At 38.9% G+C, this 21,782-nt stretch overlaps 2 protein-coding genes across 2 annotated transcripts; both read right to left on the reverse strand.

The window, feature by feature from the left end:
* Positions 1–231: 231 nt before the first annotated feature.
* Positions 232–9,245, reverse strand: LOC133641596 (tumor susceptibility gene 101 protein-like). The gene is made up of 10 exons (XM_062035433.1): positions 8,870–9,245; positions 6,995–7,082; positions 6,464–6,529; positions 6,073–6,236; positions 5,560–5,686; positions 5,374–5,431; positions 5,112–5,206; positions 1,612–1,814; positions 1,293–1,532; positions 232–1,218 (listed from the first exon to the last, which is right to left on the reverse strand). Exons 1-10 carry the CDS (start codon positions 8,909–8,911, stop codon positions 1,129–1,131), a joined length of 1,173 nt encoding a protein of 390 aa, XP_061891417.1. The 5' UTR covers positions 8,912–9,245; the 3' UTR covers positions 232–1,128.
* A 2,667-nt stretch (positions 9,246–11,912) lies between these two features.
* On the reverse strand, positions 11,913–15,569 carry zgc:123278 (uncharacterized protein LOC641569 homolog). The gene is made up of 6 exons (XM_062035175.1): positions 15,528–15,569; positions 15,363–15,447; positions 15,229–15,294; positions 15,001–15,164; positions 14,829–14,931; positions 11,913–12,031 (listed from the first exon to the last, which is right to left on the reverse strand). The coding sequence occupies exons 1-6, from the start codon at positions 15,567–15,569 to the stop codon at positions 11,913–11,915; spliced, it is 579 nt and encodes a 192-aa protein (XP_061891159.1).
* Positions 15,570–21,782: the final 6,213 nt, after the last annotated feature.

Raw genomic sequence — 21,782 nt, forward strand, 5'->3', positions numbered from 1 at the left:
TATAGACAATTTTGACTTGTCTAGATGAGAAAATGGATTCAGTCTATAATTTTGAATAGTAAATTTCCTATTTTTGTGAAACCTCTTAAATCAAAACTAAGTATGGATTTTCATAACATTGATTATCTTATTAAAACAACTAAACTACACATGTATTATTTTCTCTACAACCACTATGATCAATAACAAAACCACTATGATCAATAACAAGGTAGAGATAAGCGATCGCATCAGATTTATTTTTATTTTAACTGATTTACATAAATCTACAGATACAAAAGATGGTCTATGGCTGAACTGGAAACACAAAAATAACAGCAGATATTCTATCATACATTTCAAAGTGCATTTAGTAGAAGGCTAAGTTAAATGAAGTGTTCGTCATAACTTAACTTTTGATTAGTATAAGTTTTTTTTTGTACCCACAAACACTCATGTCTTATTAGAAGACATAAAAACAGTTTATCACTGACTTATTCAGAAAAATAAGAATGGACAGCAAAAAGAAAAAAGATGTAGAAAGAAAGACACTGTACAGAATAGAAGAGCTACTGTACATGATTGGTTAATGCAGCCAAACAATCCAATTGGAGGGCTAACCTGAGCAGCTGACAAGTACGATGAAAAACTTCACACTATCTGGATGAGGAAGGGGAGAAGTGAAAAATATTTTTAAAACATATAAAAAGCCTTGTGAACTTGGCCCAGGCTGTATGCCGCACTAATTTAAGGTACTTCCTAAATGGCTGCCTCGGGTATTTATATCAGAGCTTAACCTTTTCATGATGATGAGGGCTATCCATTAGCCAAGCGCCCCCAATATTTTGTGCTTACTCAACAAACACCGGCTAAGAAATTCTTATCGTAGCCCGTGCGTTTCCCTGTAGTGCAACACAAAACAGGCTCCTCTTTATCGGTATGTGTAAGAAGTTAGGCATCGTTTGTGTAAGCCACAGTACACATGATGGTGTCATGGCCGGGTCACAAGTCCAAGTATTTGGTCTTATCAAGTGTACGAGTCGTCTTATGAACATCTAAACAGCTCGGTGGCCCGATAGAGATGAGATAGAACAAAGAGGAGCAAAGAGAGGAACCAGAGAAGACGTGAGTGTTTCCTGCTTGTGTTGCTCAGTAGAGGTCACTGAGGCCGGCAGTCTTGCGGGCTTTTTGCATGAGGGCACGGAGCTGGAACTGCTTTCTGGACAGAAGGCGTACGTGCTACAACAAAAGAGAATATGAATCAACATTGCTGAATCCACAGAAGATAAGAATGTGTGTTGACATTGTCACACCTTGAGAAAAACCTCCAGGTCTATGACCCCCCTGCGGAGGGCCTCTCCCAGGTAGAAGATGGTGTCTTCGATTGCATTTTCCTCGGCGTACAAGTTCAAAATCTGCTTGTAAAGAGGGGCTGTGGGCACGATGATGTCATCAATGTCATTGTTCTCTGACTGGTTCTCCATTTTCTCTAGGGCATCACTCAGCTCCTCGTCTTTACGCTTCAGCAGCTCGATGTTCCTGTCAACTTCAGACTGGTCCAGAGAGAGTAAAAAGTGTGGCCTGACGACACCACACCACATGTCCAATGTAATATTGACAAAAATATCTTACCACTTCCTGGTCTAATCGTGAGATCATATCCTCCAGTTTCTGATGGCCCTTCTTGAGGTCTTCTTCTGTCCGCTTGAGGGCGTCCAACTCCGCCTGAGCCCTGTCCATTTCCTCCTTCATCCTCCAGCGGAGCTTGTCACTAACAGCTGAGATCAGCGATGCACGAATGGTGTCCTCACCAATGGTGCCGTCTCTGTTTGAGCCTAAACAAGGCCATTGTTGTGTTACAGGTTATCTGTTACATGTATACATGGGTAGGTTGGTGCCTTGTTCCCTCTACTTGCTTTTAACAAATGAAAAAAGCATATTTGCTTAAGATTAAGGCTGCAACAATTCATCGTTTGAAATTTTGCTTTATTTATGTTTTTTATTAATAAAAATTTATAAAATCCAGACTGCTCCAAAGGAGCGCACACATGAATGTTGCCCCCACAGTGATTTAGGTCACTCTGCATGGTTGTGGCCTGTGTGTGCGTGTGTGTGTGCGGCAAATACAGTGGAGTGCAGAGAGAGTTGGCTCAAAGAAGAAGGAAAAAGAAAGCAAAGGGCCCAAAGAAGACAAATTAAGCTGTGGAAGGTTTTGAAATTACTTCAAATTGACAAAGACAATCATTGTGGTGAAATGTTTTCACTGTCTAACAAAGCTGACATTTCACAATAGCATTACATTAATAAAGCAGCACATTATCCAAAAGCATCCAGCATATTTAAGAGCAGGAAAGAAGGTTAAAGACTATTTTGATTAACGCCATTTTATATGTTTGATTTGGATAAGCAATGTTTTATTCAAACACATGTGAGGACATGTTAGCATTTAGTTTGTACAGTGCTAACAAGTTTTGTCCAAAAACCCTAAACCAATTAATACATTTTGTAATGTGTATATGTTAAATTGTTTAATAAATTGTCAATTTGTCACTCAAATTATCATATTTTATCAGGGAGAATTTTTGTTTATTTTATTTTTTTAATAAGTAATAGCGATGCACCCATGGTAAAAGTGCAATTTCAATGGTTTGTGCATGCATAAAAAGAAAGAATAAAGGTAATCAGAAAAATCATTTTTTATTTAAACTATTTATAAACTATAGATGCTAGAAAGTGTGTTTAATTTGATTAATCGCCATATTAATCGATTACTAAAATATCTGCTAGCTGCAGCCTTACTTAAGATGTCTTTAAAGTGCAAGCACTCAATATACAACATAAGTAAAGACAATAACATTGACTGAACAGCGAATTGCTATTAAATATGATATTATGCAGGTAGAAATAAGAAAGCATGTGTTCAGAGACAGCATTACAGCAAGTGTAGTACGGTACTTGGATCAGCACAACAAATGTCAGAGTTGATTTAAATAGTATCCTTTTTCTCCACTACTAAATATAGGACACCATCAAAAGCCCCCCAGATAGAAGATGGGTCAGCAGCAATTCACTGCTGCTCCCAGGTTCAGTCTTTGTGTGGAGTTACAGTTACATGCCCAAACATAGAACATACAGCCAGAGAGGGCTATCTGCCTCCAGACATATACTGTACATCGCTTTGGCCTTTAATACGCCCAACTCTCATTACCTCAGGTGACCTTTCACTGGCAGTTCAGCATGCCACCAAAGTCAGCCTGAGGGTGAGAGCCTTAAGTAAAAAGGTCACATGTCTGAAAGTGCTGCTTAATCTGATAGGCTCAATTTTATCACTCATATACTGTATCGCAATGTTATGATACAATAGTGGGACCAAATCACCTGTTTTTCTCTGTGGTTTTGTCAAAAATGTATATTTGTAACAGTTTTTCCTGTGCATTCATTTATTTGGTGTGGACCTTCACAAATACTGTCACTATTTGTAGATTAGGGCTGTCAAAAATAACAAGATAACACATGTGAATGATCACATAAAATACCACAATAATTATGTATATTTACAGAATTTATTTGGACTGTACATGCTCCTTTACATTGACCGCAGATGGGTTACCTGAAAAGCGGCACAGGTTGTCATAGGATTAGTGATAAGGTCTATGCAAAGTTGAGTGAGCAGATAACAACTGGTGTGCTCGCTGGCAAAATACATCTTGACTGGACTTTAGATAAAACTGTAAATGACGTGCATTCAACTAAACATTTTTTTTAAATGATACCGGATGACATTCTGACAATAGAATTGCATTTGTGTCCAAATATTAGGGTCTTTTTTTAATAACTTTAAATTATTCTAGCCAGTAACAATGCAAATACAAAAGTGTGATTAATCTGATTAAGATAATTATCACTAGGTGACAGCACTAATTTAGAAATATTCTACTACAGTGATTTTTAAACTGTGGTATGTTATCTGGTGGTACGCCAAATAATCACTTGATTAAAAAGTACAGTGTTTTATTTTCCTATATTCAAACAGAGATACTGTTCTAACGTTGTGTATTGATACAGTACTAATTCTAACCACTACTCAGTGGCCTGGTGGTTAGAGTGTCCGCCCTGAGATCGGTAGGTTGTGAGTTCAAACCCCGGCTGAGTCATACCAAAGACTATAAAAATGGGACCCATCACCCCCCTGCTTGGCACTCAGCATCAAGGGTTGGAATTGGGGGTTAAATCACCAAAAATGATTCCCGGGCACGGCCACCACTGCTGCTCACTGCTCCCCTCACCTCCCATGGGGTGAACAAGGGGATGGGTCAAATGCAGAGGACATATTTCACCACACCCAGTGTGTGTGTGAAAATCATTGGTACTTTAACTTAACTTTAACTACAGTGGCCAAAAATATTAAATATACTTGTTAAGTAAAACCTCTGCCTTTATTTTTAAAATGTTTACATTTACTATATTTTTACTCCTGGTCCTTATCATCGATAGGTCAAATATAAATAGTTAGTGATATCGGCCGACAAATCACTTACATCGTGATGCAGTTACCAGCCATATTGCTCAGACTTACTTTCAATACAATTTATTTACTTATTTTAAACATACATATTTTGAAGCAACTTTTAAGAAGTGCCATCTTCTTACAAACAACCTAGTTAACATTTTGGTATTCCCATCTTTCATTAAAAATGAAAGACAGGAAGTGTTTTGTGGGGTTTGCATTTACTCAGTAATCAAATACATAAATATGTAAACCAAGGGTGTCCAAAGTGCAGATCATCGCTTGTTATTTTTTTAATGGGCCTGTGGAAAATTGCAAAAATAAAATAAACACAAATAAAAATTTTAAAAAAAAGCTAAAAGGTACGATGTAACAAGAACAAGCTGAAATGTTTAGATCACCAACTAAAAACACAAAGGTTTGACTTATATATATATATATATCTATAGAAATCTGATATTTTTTGTAAAAAGAATTAAATGTTTAAAAAATATATGTCAAAAATTGCAAAATATAATAATTGTATAATTATATGTTTTTTGGTGAAATAACTATATTATTATGCTAACTGCAAATTCACCAAGCAAAGGGAATACTATTCAATGACAGATGTTGGATTACATACCCACTGTGGACACAGGAGTTTGTGCGGGGTAGTGTGCAGGACCAGTGGTAGTTGGGTAAGAGTTCCCCCCAGAGTACTGGTAACCTGGATAGTTTCTGTAAAAGAAATGCCACTTACATTTTATAACCACACATTATTATAGCACCTGATATAAGATAAGACTGTATTCCAGTGGCTCTGGTGAAATATACTGCTGTGCAAAGCACAAAACAAAGGGCTTGTCAACTGACAAATGTGTGCATGTCATTGTGAAATATCTTACCCTGCATTAGGATTTGGACCATAGGGTGAAACTGCAGGCATGCCAGGTACATAAGAAGCTGGAAGAAGGGTTCACAATCATGTATGAGCATACAAACACTGTTCACTTATCCAGTGTTCTGCTGTGGTCAATGAGCTCCACCTGGTGTTAAAGGACATACATGAATGATAGGGACAAAATGCTTACGGTTAGGGGGTCCAGCAGCTTGGAAAGCCTGGTAAGGCGCTTGGGTGGTAGGGCGAGAAAACACAGGAGGCTCATCTCCAAACACCACAATCATCACCTGAATAAGTCCATACAGTTCTGACTGAGGCTGGAAAACAAACAGTAAAAGATGGGTGACATGTCCATGCAATACACAAAAAACTAATTTCTCAGTAGTATTTTTATTAGCATTTTATATGTAATGTGCCAACTTCCCATATAGCATTATTTAACAACAGTGTAATTATTTGCTAGTCTATGTGTACATTTGCTGGCTAACTAATAAACTGCACAAGATCCATTTATTCTGTTATTGGTGCATTTCATCAAGTACAACTGCAAATACGCAAGAGATGAAACACAAACAGCATTAAAAATGTTTTGTTTATTTTATCGCAGTACTTTACATCTATTTAAAACATGTGTAACACGGTCAAAAAAGCAAAATCACTGCTGATTCTAAAATATCAACAAATCTGTTGGCTGGTTACTTACATGCTTCCACTCATGTAGATAGGGCAAGTAGATCTTTCCATTGGCATCGATATGTTTCCCAGTTTTGATCATCATGGTACTTGTAGGTTTAACAAAACAAATGGGAGGGTTGAAGGGGTAGGTGTCCAGTAACCACAGACATACTGGGATGTTGTAGATGTTGCCTACAGTAAACACACAAACCCTTCATACGTTACAAACGCATAATCACATGCATGACCCCATCATTGTAAACCCCAGTGCTACTTGGTTAAGATATTATGGTATTGCGCCTTATTGACATCTGAAATACAATTCGAAGCAATCATGAAATAAGACTTTTACAGATAAAAAAAGTTACCCCATTGAAAACAAAACTACTTAATCCAAGTTTTGTTGAAAAAATATTTACCTCTATAGGTAACTGGAACTGTCCCTGTTAAACTCATCAGGTCTCTTGTAGAGCCATCGTTGAAAACTGAAACACAAGAAAGTCTATGATGAAAGAATAATTACATATAGTCAGTCACCTAAAAAAGACAATGTGCAGTGGAACCTCAGTAAGACTGAAGGTTGTGCTAATCGGACTTTAACCAAAGCTTAAAAAAAAATAGATCTCTAAGGTTGTACAAAACTTTGAAGTCTCAAGAGAAACTCAACTCAGCAGGCAACACTTGCTATACAAAAGAAAGGACAGCTTTAAGACAGCATGCCCCACAGTCATAAACTTAATTTTACACTTGTATGATTCTTAAAAATGTTAAGGTGTTAGCTCAAACTATTGACTCTGCAGTTAATATAGCATTTGTGGGTACAGTTTAACCATAAACAGCTTTCCATGACTCCATTATTTGGACTAGTACCACAGAACTGATTGGGTTGGACCAAAGAGGTTCCACTGTATGTCGCTAAAAGTTGATTGGTAAGAAAACAAAATCGATACCATAACCATCCATAACCGGCTTCAGGTCTTTGTACTGAGAGATGACGGTGGTGATTTCACGAACTGTCAGGTCCCTGTACTTGTACTGCTGCAATATGACAACATAGGACAACAATGAGGACAGTGTATACATGAGTTGACAGTCTCATCAAGCAAGTAAGGAGTGTTTTAATTATTAGTTCACAAAACGTGTTTCCTTGGGTGCCTTTTGCACTTGTCACAATCAGGTCCAGACAAAAAAATATTTTATAAATACTAAGTGACCAATTTTGTGTGGCTGTGTTTAAATTCACATTTTTGTCAGCAAACCAAATAACACCAACAGTTAAGCATTACATAAAAAGTAAAGTTCGGTAATTTTTGAACTAATTGAAGAGCACAGATGTTGATGACGTAGATTTACTTCAAGTGCCTTGACTTGGGTCTGATTTCTCGAAGTGTCATTAATCAACAAGTGAAATTTAACATCTAAAGATCATACAAATGTATACCTGAAGGTAAGTTTGCAATGCCTTACATGTAGTTTAAAACGTATGTCTACACATCTGTCCTTATAATCCTGAAATATGAAGTCAATCTGAGCATTGAAACATGGTTGTGCTAGCTAAAACGGTCTGTCCAAAAAAGAAAATCCACGAAAATTGTGAAACATTTTATCTAGAAAAACTCCACTATGGTCAGATAAGGAAGCCGATAACCAATATTTGGAGCCGATTTTAATTTGCAGTACAAATTAGCTAAACATGAATAGTATACATTAGTAACCAGCTGAAGTTAAAGTTAAAAAAGTTAAAGTACCACTGATAGTCACACACACACCCGGTGTGGTGAAATGATCCTCTGCCTTTGACCCATCCCAGTGGTGGCCGCGCTCAGGAATCATTTTGGTGATCAGTGGCCTAGTGGGTAGAGTGTCCGCCCTGAGATCGGTAGGTTGGACTTCAAATCCCAGCTGAGTCATACCAAAGACTATAAAAATGGGACCCATAACCTCCTTGCTTGGCACTCAGCAACACGGGTTGGAGTTGGGGGTTAAGTCACCAAAATGATTCCCGGGCGCGGCGCCGCTGCTGCCCACTGCTCCCCAAGGGGATGGGTCAAATGCAGAGAACAAATTTCACCACATCTAGTGTGTGTGTGTGACAATCATTGGTATCTTTCATCTTTAATCTAACCCCCAATTCCAACCCTTGATGCTGAGTGCCAAGCAGGGAGGCAATGGGTCCCATTTTTATAGTCTTTGGTATGACTCGGCCTTCCAGTCTCAGGGCGGACACTGTAACCACAAGGCCACTGAGCCGGTTTTAGGTTGTTTTTTTAACAATATTTTCAGAGTGAGGAGACGCTGACCTTTGAGAACAACTGCTCTATTGTACTGGATACTTGAAGACAAAAAGCGACTGATTCCTTGAACTTCAAAGAGTCGAAGCCCCCTTAATATATGGCCTATCACAATGGTTCAAGTACCATTAGAAAGTTTGTTTCCAAGGTCTTTAAAATTATATCATTTGCGTTGAGATATTTTACATTTGAGTTTTTTATCACGTATCTGCAAATGTAGGGTTGGTAGCACAAACTTAGTAAAGACATAAATATTGAATTGGCCGTACACGTCCCAATATACATTAATAATCCACATGATTACGAGTTACACTAACATATAGTGCATTTGGTCGGTGTTACCATTGTACAATAACAACAAAGATGATCTTAGGTGCTTTAGACAGCGTTTGGACATGTTTATTTGATAAAACAGCAGACTTGTTACACAAACACCAGGAAATGACACCAAGTGCTGTCGTAGTGGGTTCCGTTAACGCTAGCTAACATGCTAACAAGTTACGAGAGCGAGCAAAAGCATCAAAACGGGCTTACCATCAACATCTTCTTCAGGGCGCCATTGTTAACAACCGCCATTATTTCTGGTGGTTAACGGACTCCTGGTAAAAAGTGAGAAAAAGCGAGACTATTTGGTGAAACGGGTGACACAATGTGTAGCTTGCTAGCAGGAATTTAGCGAATGCTAGGCTAATGTTAGCATTGCCCCCAGTCGGACCAAACAAAACGGGTTACGCCCAGTTAATCAGTATCAATGTTCTCGTTGTTATTCCAAATCTAAACATGAAAGGGACGCATTAAAGCGTTAAAATGATAAAACTGTTTCGGAAAAAGAAACAACAAATTGACCTGAACTCAAATGGCCGACCGTCAACAAAAACTATTTCCGGTATTCCCACCTGACATTTCCGGGGTAATCGATGACGTCATTTTTTGGAAAAACTTTAACAACTCATACGTTTACAGAAAACGTTCGCTGCTGTCGTTTTTGATATTGTGAGATGTAGTGCAGCATTTAATTACATTATTGAATGTCTAACTATAACTAACTAACTATGTCCGAGTTAGTTATTCAAAACATTGTATTTAGTTTTGTTTTAGTTGAAGAGAGGGGAATCCTAAAAAAAATATGTAAATTGTTTGGATTATACTAGTGCTTGTCATCACATGAAGAGGGTATGAAAACATCAAAATATAGTACAGGTGTCAAATAAGGTGTCTTCCCCATACACCACAATTATAAAATGCACGTATCCTCAAGTGCCTCGTTAAAAAAAATCATAATTGTCATTAAAGAACACAAAATATAATTTCAAGATGTTGTGGACAGTCTTCTAGTTCAACACTAATTAGCCCCATGTTAAAGTTCCCTCAACATCAGTGATTGTTTTAATATATTTCAGATTCAAACATTGCTGATTTTATATGACTGTTACAAATTAAATGTATATTGAAATAAACAGAATTAAAATGTTCAATATATTATTACAATTTGAGTGTCAAAACAAATGGGAACAAAGCAATTACACATCTCTGACATCATCCAAAACAAACTTCAAGTGGACAAGACCAAGGAGCTGGTCATTCACTTCAAGAAGAAAATGACCCCTGTGGAGCCCATCAACATTCAGGGCCGGGAGGTGGCAGTAGTGGGGCAGTACAAGTACCTGGGAGTCCACTTGAACAGGGGACTGGACTGGAAGGACAACAGCAAAGCTGCATACAAGAAGGGCATGAGCAGACTCTTTTTCCTGAGGAAGCTTAGGTTCTTTAATATGTGCAGCAAGCTGTTGGGAGATGTTTTTCAGTCTGTTGTGGCCAGGGCCCTGTACTTTGCAATGGTTTGTTGGGAGAGCAGCACCAGCAAAAGGGACTTAAACCGGATTGACAAACTGATCCGGAAAGCTGGCCAAACTATTGGCACGCAGTTGGAGGCGTTTGTGTCAGTGAGGGACAGGAAGACACAGAACAAACTGCTCGCCATCATGGACAATCCTGCCCACCCACTCCACCAGACAATTGAGGGACAGCGGAGCTCATACTCCAACAGGCTCCTTCAGCTTCGTTCCCGCAGTGTTCCATTCAAGAACTCCTTCATTCCGCACTCCATCCAGCTGTATAATCACTCGCCATACAGCAATAGATGATATTTGTCTATTACTTGACTGCTTCTATGTTAGCTACCTCTCTTTGTTTATAATGTATATTTTCTGCTGGATCTAGTCTGTAGTTTATGCTGCCCTTCTTTTTGCTGCAGCTGTTACATTATGTATATAATAATATATATATATAATATATAACAATTACCATGTACAATATTACAGTATATGTAACTTATATATACTGTAATATTGTACATGGTAATTGTTATATATTGTATATATTATATACAAATATAACATAATATAATAATATATTAGTATATATTATATACTGTATATATACTATGTAAATATTACATATATGTTATATTTTATATTGCTACTATGGTCAATTTTTAGTTTACTTAATACCTGCATTATCCTTTCCATCCTTACCCTTTCCGTCCTTTGAGACTGAGCTACTGTGTGGAACAATTTCCCTTGTGGATCAATAAAGTTTCTTTAAGTCTAATGTATAAGTCTAAGTCTAAGTCTAAGCCAGTGTTTCTGAAATACATTTAACAACAATGGCATGTCTATGTGGAAAAGCAGCTCGTATCTTATTGTCCCTCTGCATTTTCTACTGCTTGTCCCGTTCGGGATCGCGGGGGGTGCTGGAGCCTATAGTAAATGGTAAATGGGTTATACTTGTATAGCGCTTTTCTACCTTCAAGGTACTCAAAGCGCTTTGACACTATTTCCACATTCACACACTGATGGCAGGAGCTGCCATGCAAGGCCCTAACCACGACCCATCAGGAGCAAGGGTGAAGTGTCTTGCTCAAGGACACAGCGGACGTGACGAAGTTGGTAGAAGGTGGGAATTGAACCAGGAACCCTCAGGTTGCTGGCACGGCCACGCCGTCCCCAATCTATCAGCTGCATTCACGCGGTAGGCGGGGTACACCCTGGACAAGTCGCCACGTCATTGCAGGGCCAACACAGATAGACTACATTCACACACTAAAACTAATTATTATTGAAATACCGTGAATTAATAGACATTTCACTAATTTCCTGAGTCAGCGAAAACACAAAATTGACATTTTGTTCGGATACATTGCATGTTAACTTATGTTGAAATTATTTTAACGACTTATATGTACACAATGAATCAAAGTAGTCCTCCCGCATCCTTTTATTTCTCTGTATAGATGATATGATTTACAGCATATTCTTGGTCTTATATGACATTTACAGTCAGCAGATGGGTTGTTTTAAAAAAAAACAAATATGTATCTAAATCAGGCAATACTGTACTATCAAAGCATGCAGATTTCATCGCACCAGCATGACCTTTATGTAGTAAGTAATTTATAAAATGCATCTAAAAACAATGCTGACATAACTAATCAATCACTGATACAACAGTCAATCCCTGCCAGGCAATACTGTGCATAATATATATTTTACAAGCAACAAATCAATATCAGGGGCCATTAACAGTTGGTTTCGTTCTCTTGTACGACATGCTGACCGTCTTCTGTGCATAAAGACAAATATAAACGACCGTCCGCCTTGTGAAGCACTTGTGTTTGCCTGTGGAACTGCAGCCAACCTAAAGGAAAGATTTTGCACAGTGAATTATTTAAGCTCCAGGACAAAGTCTAAATAAACACCATGGACAATCTCACACTTGATCAGACCTGACCCACTTCTAAATCCATCAGCGTCTATGTAGGGCGCGGCAGCATTCATTGTGGTTGTTTTTTCAATTAGATTTTTATGCTTTATTCAGCACAGACATATAACATAATATAACAGAGAGAATGACCTTGTTCCTTAGTTACTATCTTTTCTACTATTACCTGTATAATTAATGACATAGAATGTACTAGGTGAAAAACACTTCTTGTTACAGCTGTACAACAGTCAGTACCAGCATTACAGTATAGTAAGGAAGATACACAATACCCGGTGTGTAAGAATGGGACCTGGGCCAAGGAAAACTAACCTAATTTGGTGAAGATCTAGACAAACAGGTAGAGATACAGGAATCATAATAAGGAAATATTCGATACAGACGTATGAGGTAAAATTTCATGAGCGAAATTTCCACTAGCTCTATTCATGTATTTTTTGCTCCTGAAAATTAATCTGACAGTCCTTTCCAGTAATATCAATTAGTTTTTCATTAAATGGTAGATAACTAACTGTACCTAGAACGCCGATATGCCACCTCTCTTGGTGTGACGTCAACTACAGAACTGGAGCCCATTTCCTCGCATAGGCAGTGTGGATAAAGGCATGTAAAACTATTATTTTGATCACTTCATTGCATGTTTTTGTCGCCCTGCTCCATGATGACTTCAAAACTTAAATGGGTAACATTATGAGCTAAAAATAAGAAATATATTTGGACTTCCCTGCTCTTCCATCTCCTCTTCCTCAGACATCCATATCCTGTGTTTCCTCATGCTTTTCCGCATTCCTTCAAGTATATTGAGGGAAATATCAGTAGAAGAGGACTCAAAATAGAATGCTGGCGTATTATCTTCTTTTTCTCTCATTTTTGAGCACCGGGTCTGCTCTTCTTTCTCTTTTTTTCTGCAGGTTCTGACTCTTTCTATCTTCTCGGTTAGCTCCTTATTTTCGCGATCGCTTTTGGCTTGATTCATTAATTTTTTTCCCCGAAACCTTTTTTCTTGGAAGTCAGAATCATCAAAATGATTTCTGCAATTTCACTCCTCTTGTTTGATCCGTCCCATTTTGCTCAAATCAATTTGACTGAAAAAGTCCATCAGTTCCTCGTATTCCCATCATTGGGAAATGTATGCAGGCTGATGCCTTCTTTAGTTGTATTTCTACAACCTGCAACAATGCACCGGACAGACATATTTGATCATTCCTTCAAATGCTGCATGATAATAATATTAATCTGGATGAGGATGCTACCAAAACTTATGCTACGCAATATAAAATTGCCTCCAGCCTTTCGTAGGTGACATCAGCAGGCTGATGCAAGCCTGCCCACATTTTGGAGCTAAAAATGGGCATTCCAAAATGTGATGAAACTCATTTGAAAACTTACTGTCTATATATTATATACTATATATTAGTGTTGTCCCGATACCGATATTTTGGTACCGGTACCAAAATTATTTCGATACTTTTCGGTACTTTTCTAAATAAAATGGGACCACAAAAAATTGCATTATTGGCTTTATTTGAACAAAAAATCTTAGGGTACATTAAACATATGTTTCTTATTGCAGTTAAGTCCTTAAATAAAATAGTGAACATACTAGACAACTTGTCTTTTAGTAGTAAGTAAGCAAACAAAGGCTAATTAGTCTGCTGACATATGCAGTAACATATTGTGTCATTTATCATTCTATTTTGTCAACATAATTAAGGACAAGCAGCAGAAAATGAATTATTAATGTACTTGTTCATTTACTGTTAATATGTGCTTACTTTGTCTTTTAACATGTTCTATCTACACTTCTGTTAAAATGTAATAATCATTTATTCTTATGTTGTTTGATACTTTACATTAGTTTTGGATGCATCCATCCATTTTCTACCGCTTATCCCTTTCAGGGTCGCGGGGGGTGCTGGAGCCTATCTCAGCTAAAATCGGGCGAAAGGCGGGGTACACCCTGGACAAATCGCCACCTCATCATAGGGCCAACACAGCTAGACAGACAAAATTCACACTCACATTCACACACTAGGGCCAATTTAGTGTTGCCAATCAACCTATCCCCAGGTGCATGTCTTTGGAAGTGGGAGGAAGCCGGAGTACCCGGAGGGAACCCACGCAGTCACGGGGAGAACATGCAAACTCCACACAGAAAGATCCCGAGCGCAGGATCGAACCCAGGACTTTCGTATTGTGAGGCAGACGCACTAACCCCTCTTCCACTGTGCTGCTTCGTTTTGGATGATACCACAAATTTGGGTATCAATCCGATACTAAGTCGTTAAAGGATCATACATTGGTCATATTCAAAGTCCTCATGGTATAGTACCGAAAATGATTCATTAGTATCGCGGTACTGTATTAATACCGTACAACCCTACTATCTATATACTATAATGTCTATTTTGGGGGGAATTTAACCTGTAGACATTATTTTTAGATCCCGAACTGTGAAATAAGTGCCAATGTTGTCAGCGTTACAGGGGCCTTTAAAGTTTGACTGCAAAATAACACACAATGGGGCCAAATAAAGTTGCAAATGCCAGCAGTTGGATCAATAAGGTGATAAAACATTATTGAATTAGAGTAAGAACTCGTAGCAAAGTACAAAACTAGCGTCCGCTTAGTGCCAATGTGTAATATCTAATGCGTAATATAGCTTTGGATGCCCTGTGTTACTGTTTATGTAGTTTTGATCAAGCAAACTTACATGAGGCTTGTTCAGGCTGTGGGGGAGGTTGCATACAAATAGGAGGAAGGTCTCCAAACGTGGCAGTCATCACTTGCAGGAGGCTGATCAGGTCACACTGCCCCTGAGACACGGATAGGCGGGTCAGTCGGCCAAACGCACTTACGTCTCACCTGCTGCCGGAGCCACTCACCTGCTTCCAGTCCTGCAGGTAGGGAAGCAGGACCTCTCCATTGCTGGACACGTAGTGTCCTTGCAGAATCATCATCTCACTCGTGGGTCTGACGTAGCAGATGGGGGCTGACTGAGGGTAGCTTTCCTCAAGCCACACACACACGGGAATGTTGTAGCGCACATCTGACGTGGCGGCAGATTTTATGTTATGTTTGCACTAACATGAACTGATAGAAAATGTCATTACCTTTAAAAAAGATCGGAAGGGTTCCTGTTAGACTCATCAACACCTTGGTGGTTCCATCATTGTAAACTGTACAACACAACTCATTTAAAAACTCATTTGAAAAAAGAACGATCTACAGTTGAGATATTTCTTACCATAGTCATTCACTACTGGAGAAAGGCTTCTGAAATGAATCAGTGCAACATATATTTCATGGGCTACCTGCTTGCGAAGATATGTCTATAGAACAGAAAAAATACACCAATCATGAATGGGCTCTATGGAGCAGACAATAGGGGAAAATTCAAGATTTTTCTTACCTTTGGCAGCATTTTCTTAAGGGAGTTTTTGCAGTGTGTCATGATTGTGTCTATAAACAAAACCACGTCTTTCCTTGTGTCTTATCTATCCCCGACTAACCTTTGCCGTTACTTCCGTATGTTTAGAGGCAATCACAACTTTATGACTGATATAAGCCAATAAGAGAGCGGTTTCATGACCAACATAGCAATTACATTGTTTGTGACCTAATTAACCTGGGATGTCCACACTTTGTCATACCAGCACACATGAGATGGCACAAAATTTTGTCCCCGAAATGCCAGATTTAGTCGCACAAAAGCGATAGTATGTACATAAGCAATGAAATAGGATAGAATATTAATTAATAAAGTACAAAACCCAAAACCAATGAAGTTGGCACGTTGTGTAATTCGTAAATAAAAACAGAATACAATGATTTGCAAATCCTTTTCAATTTATATTCAATTGAATACACTGCAAAGACAAGATAGTTAATGTTCAAACTGAGGAACACATTTTTTTTTTGCAAATAATCATTAACTTAGAATTTAATGGCAGCAACACATTGCAAAAAAGTTGGCACAGGGGCATTTTTACCACTGTTTTACATGGTCTTTCCTTTTTACAACACTCAGTAAACGTTTGGGAACTGAGGAGACCAACTTTTGAAGCTATTCAGGTGGAATTCTTTCCCATTCTTGCTTGATGTACAGCTTAAGTTGTTCAACAGTCCGGGGTCTCCGTTGTGGTATTTCACGCTTCATATTGCGCCACACATTTTCAATGGGAGACAGGTCTGGACTACAGGGAGGCTAGTTTAGTACCCACACTTTTTTACTATGAAGCCACGCTGTTGTAACACGTGGCTTGGCATTGTCTTGCTGAAATAAGCAGGGGTGTCCATGATAATGTTGCTTGGATGGCAACATACTGTATAATAATAATAATGGATTAGATTTTATATTGCGCTTTTCTATTGTTAGATACTCAAAGCGCTCGCATAGAAGTGGGAACCCATCATTCATTCACACCTGGTGGTGGTAATCTACATTTGTAGCCACAGCTGCCCTGGGGTGGACTGACGGAAGCGAGACTGCCAGTTTGCGCTTACGGCCCCTCCTCCGACCACCACCTATCATTCATTCATCATTCATTCACCAGTGTGAGCGGCACCGGGGGCAAGGGTGAAGTGTCCTGCCCAAGGACACAATGGCAGCAATTTGGATGTCAAGATGCGGGGAGCGAACCTGCAACCCTCAGGTTTCTGGCACGGCCGCTCTACCCACCACGCCATGCCGCCCCAAAGAGTGGCATGGAGGTGTATGTCTCTCCAAAACCTGTATGTACCTTTCAGCATAAATGGTGCCTTCACAGATGTGTAAGTTACCCATGCCTTGGGCACTAATACACCCCCATACCATCACACTTTTGAACTTTGCGCCTATAACAATCCGGATGGTTCTTTACCTCTTTGGTCCGGAGGACACAACGTCCACAGTTTCCAAAAACAATTTGAAATGTGGACTCGTCAGACCACAGAACACTTTTCCACTTTGCATCAGTCCATCTTAGATGAGCTCGGGCCCAGCGAAGCCGGTGGCGTTTCTGGGTGTTGTTGATAAATGGCTTTCGCTTTGTGTAGTAGAGTTTTAACTTGCACTTACAGATGTGGCGACCAACTGTAGTTACTGACAGTGGTTTTCTGAAGTGTTCCTGAGCCCATGTGGTGATATCATTTACACACTGCCGCTTTTTGATGAAGTACCGCCTGAGGGATCGATGGTCCATAATATCATTGCTTAAGTGATTTCTCCAGATTCTCTGAACCTTTTGATGAGATTACGGACCATAGAAAGTGAAATCCCTAAATTCCTTGCAATAGCTCGTTGAGAAATGTTCTTCAACTGTTCGACAATTTGCTCACGCATTTGCTGGCAAATGACTGAGTATTTCATGTAAGCTGCTTTTATACCCAATCATGGCACCCACCTGTTCCCAATTAGCCGGTTTACCTTTGGGATGTGTTTGATGAGCATTCCTCAACTTTCTCAAGTCTTTTTTGCCACTTGTGCCAGCTTTTTTGAAACAAGTTGCAGGCATCAAATTCCAAATGAGCTAATATTTGCAAACAATAACAAAGTTTTCCAGTCCGAACGTTAAATATCTTGTCTTTGCAGTCTATTCAATTGAATAAAAGTTGAAAAGGATTTGCAAATCATTATATTCTGTTTTTATTTACGATTTACACAACGTGCCAACTTCACTGGTTTTGGGGTTTGTAGATTAGTAGGATAGATTACAGTGCATTCGGAAAGTCTTCATAGTGCTTCACTTTTTTTTCACAATCTGTGTTACAGCTTTAGTCCAACATTTAATAAGTCATTTTTTGTCCTCAAAATTCTGCAGACAATACCCCATAATGACAACGTGAAAAGTTGTTTTTTTTTGCAAATATATCAAAAATTTACAACAAAAAAATATATCACATTTACATAAGTATTTACAACCTTTGCTCAATACTTTGTTGATGCACCTCTGGCTGCAATGACAGCCGAATGCAATAAAAGAAAGTATAATAAATTGTGATGCTGTAGTGCAAATAAAGGGACAAGCGGTAAAAAATGGATGGATAGTGCAAGTAAAATTGAAAAACCGAGTTCAGCACCGTTGGGACACATGGTCAATGGAGATTGGTATCCATTGCAACAGAGCACTATCGGAGTTCAGCAGTTTAACTGCTTCTGGAAGGAAGCTGTTAATCAGTTTGGTGGTCCTTGGTGATGCAGAGAGCCCTCTGGTGTCTGCATCTGCTGATGAAGATGTCCGTGGTGGTGGGAAAGCTGCTTCTCACAATCTTCTGAGCAGCTTTCACCACCCTGTGCAGTGCCTTCTTCTCTTCAGACGTGACACACAGGTATGCTGGTGCAACAAACATGTTGAATTAACTTTCTATGTGAAGTAATTCATGTAATACATGAATCGTTTTTTATTGCTCTGCTGTAGAAGACTGGGGAAGTTTAAAAGAAGAGACAGATCAGATCGTCTGACTGACATAGATGAACAGGAACATCCTCATCCTCAGTGGGTGAAGACCAGCATATATTCTAATCTGTGCTTTCCAACTGTCGAGAGGACCCAGCCATTCGTAAAAAAAAAAAAGACTTTGAAGTCTTGGCAGCATTTTAAAAATCAGAGAGCTACATGTGAGGGGTCTCTTTTAACACCACCGCTGAAGAAAGGTGTCAGGACTTGGTCAAAAATAGGACTCAGATGCAGAGTGGAGAACAATCTGGCAGGCTTTTATTTTGAAATGTTTCCTTTCCACCTCCTGAGTTAGGGCAATACAATTGCTATAAACTTTAACAACTGGGCGAAAAGGTTTCACAAAAAGGGAACAAACTGAAAATCACTCCGAAAGGAGGAAACAAAAATCTCAATCTCTAACTACACTAGCGAGGAATATAACTATGAAATTTAAACAACAAAAGATGCTCCAAAATGAGGGAAAAACAATGGGCTAAAAAGCTTCTACACTGTTTCTGGTCTAGAGAAATAATTAACAAAAGGTCACTCAAAAATGAGGAAAAGAAGAAGACTGTAAAAGTCAACTGAACTCACCACTTCGACTTGAAAACTTTACAAACAAAAATACACTCTGCTTAAGAGGAGAAAAGGAAAACTCAAAATACCAACTTGGAAATTCAGGATCTGGATAACTCAGAACAAGACGAGACAAGGCTTGGGCATGATTCTGGAGATGCACGAGACAACGAGACACTCTGGCATAGAACAAAGGGAGGTGTGGGCTTATAAAACACATGGGGTAATGGGGAACAGGTGTAAACAATCAGGGATCAGGGATGACGTCAGACTGATTACAAGAGGAAGGGCAAGTGGCCTGAAACGAGAGGAGAGTTACTTTTCAAACTAAAACATGAAATTCACAAGACAAAAAAACCCCAGACAAGACATCCCTCACCGCGGTGTGACAAAAGGAGGCACTTCTTTGGCATGCCAACCCACATGATCTGCTTTAGCGTTCCTGGAATTAACATAATTTGGGCCAGTCAAATCCAAGTGTTGATAATAAAAAGGCAGAAAATGACAAGGAACAGTTTAGATAAGTTGAGGAACTGGCTGAAGATTGTCAATGACCTGGATGTAACAGAGGAAACAAAGATGAAAGGCATTCTTTAGAGAGTCAGGCCTCCTCTGGACACCAGTAACGCAAGCACCTTAGCCTGCGGAATCCAGGAAAAGTCAGTATAATGAGCGAATGATTTGACCTTTTCAAGGTTGCTGTCCCATCAGGCAAGACATATCCTCCAGGCTTAAAGGTTTTGGTCCAAGCTTCTCAAGATGGTGGGCTTTAAAATATATCAAGTCAAGGATACATTTTATGTTCAAGGGTTTGGAATTGGGATAGCAGTTATACGAATGGTAAAGACTGTTCCCAAAAGAAGTCACCTTTTACTCTAACTGCTACGTCACATCAATCTCAAACTCAAACTCATCGATGAATTGCTAGCCGAGGGCCTTCCAGCAACAACAAAAAACATGTCCCAAAGCCATGCCGTTTGTCTGGTGACAAACTAATGAAGCGAGTAGAGAGGGTCAGTGACGGTAAGTAAGAGAATCCTGAGTTGGCCATCACATGTCTGTGATGATGGCTTCTGCACATTTGAAGGATCCTAATAATGTCAGATGGTCGACAAAAACAAAGTACAGGGTCAGATAAGAGGACCCTCAGTCAAATGGGAGCACAATGACAACATGAGTGGTGTTTACCTGTGTGACAACATGCTACGCTTCTGTCGCATGACAAGCAGATTCAAGGAATGGATCTATAGCACGTGATTGCTTATTTCTGTGATGTTGCCATCACAAATTCCTGGATGCAGCACAAGTTTGACAGCAGTGTTCAACTGATCATGAACACGGAACAGTTCCCATGGATTTCAAACTGCATCTGGTAAAGGACCTAATGAACTACCAAGAGCCTGACTGCACTGGCAAGAGAGTCAATGGCAGTGAGGAGAAACAGAAAAATCATTAAAATAATATGGAGTCCGGCACATGTCAGAGATCAGTGGCATGGAAACATTTTCCAATGAGGGCTGCATACAGAAAAAAATTCAAGAACCTGGGGGGCATTTAGATACATTCTGTACATGACCGATACTAAAACCTGTACAAAAAAAGATCAATATATGATAAACTATCTGAACAAAACATCAATCTTAGCTTTGTGTTATAGGTAACAAGGCAAATTAAATGAATCATGATTATTTTTATAACGATTTTATTTGTATTTATGATTTATTCACCTTCTCATAAATGTACACGTCATTAATTGTGCTCTAAAATAAACTTGTATTGCCTAATCTAACCCAATGATATTTAAATTGTGTTTGTATTATTATTATTTGCCAACCAAATTTAATTTTCAAAAAAAATAAATAATAAAATCAATCTTTACAGGACTCATAGAAATGATGAAAGACCACATACAGTAAAACACCTGGGTGGTCGGTCATTGTGGTTTTCAGGTCTCATTTTTTAACCTCAGCTTTTTGGTGAAATGTTCCAACCCTGGGTGTTTAGTTTGCCTGGAGAATGTGTCGTGGGCCACACTTTGGACACCCCCTGCTACAGATGGTAGAGAGGTGCCAAAATCAAGGTTGCAGGGGCAAAACATACAGTTGCAATACTTTCCTCTGCATTAGAAAGAAGGGAACATGCTTCCTTGTTGTACCATAGCTTAGAATTAATACTATAGTGGGTATGCAGTAAAGATTAAAAATATTTTATTCTATATAAAATTATATGCATAGTTACAGTGGTCCACACCACCCATGTTGTCATATGACTAAGGGTCCTCTCATCTGAACCTGGATTTTTTTTTTTTAGCTCAAGAGGCAGAAAATCATCAAAAAACAAGTTGAAAAAATATTTAGAAATACATATTCCATTTCTGCTAATTGGCAACATGTAAATGTTTTTTTCAGTTAGTGTGTTTCCGTTCACTGTCTACTACTTGGATGGCTGATCATTGAAATAAACATCCCAGTTTTAATTGCTTGTGTGTTCATTTTAGTCATGCAATAAAGTGCTACCACAGTAAATGTATTCAACTGGAAAATATTCAATTTTTTTGCAATTTGCACTGCAGGCTGCAATAAATTGATCTTGTCCTTTACACATGTACATGCTCTGTCCTGTAGATGGCAGCAGAGTGCATATATGGCATAGTACATTAGTGATGGGACAAA

Source organism: Entelurus aequoreus, linkage group LG24, assembly GCF_033978785.1.
Source record: "Entelurus aequoreus isolate RoL-2023_Sb linkage group LG24, RoL_Eaeq_v1.1, whole genome shotgun sequence".
In the NCBI taxonomy this organism is placed as follows: Eukaryota; Metazoa; Chordata; class Actinopteri; order Syngnathiformes; family Syngnathidae; genus Entelurus; species Entelurus aequoreus.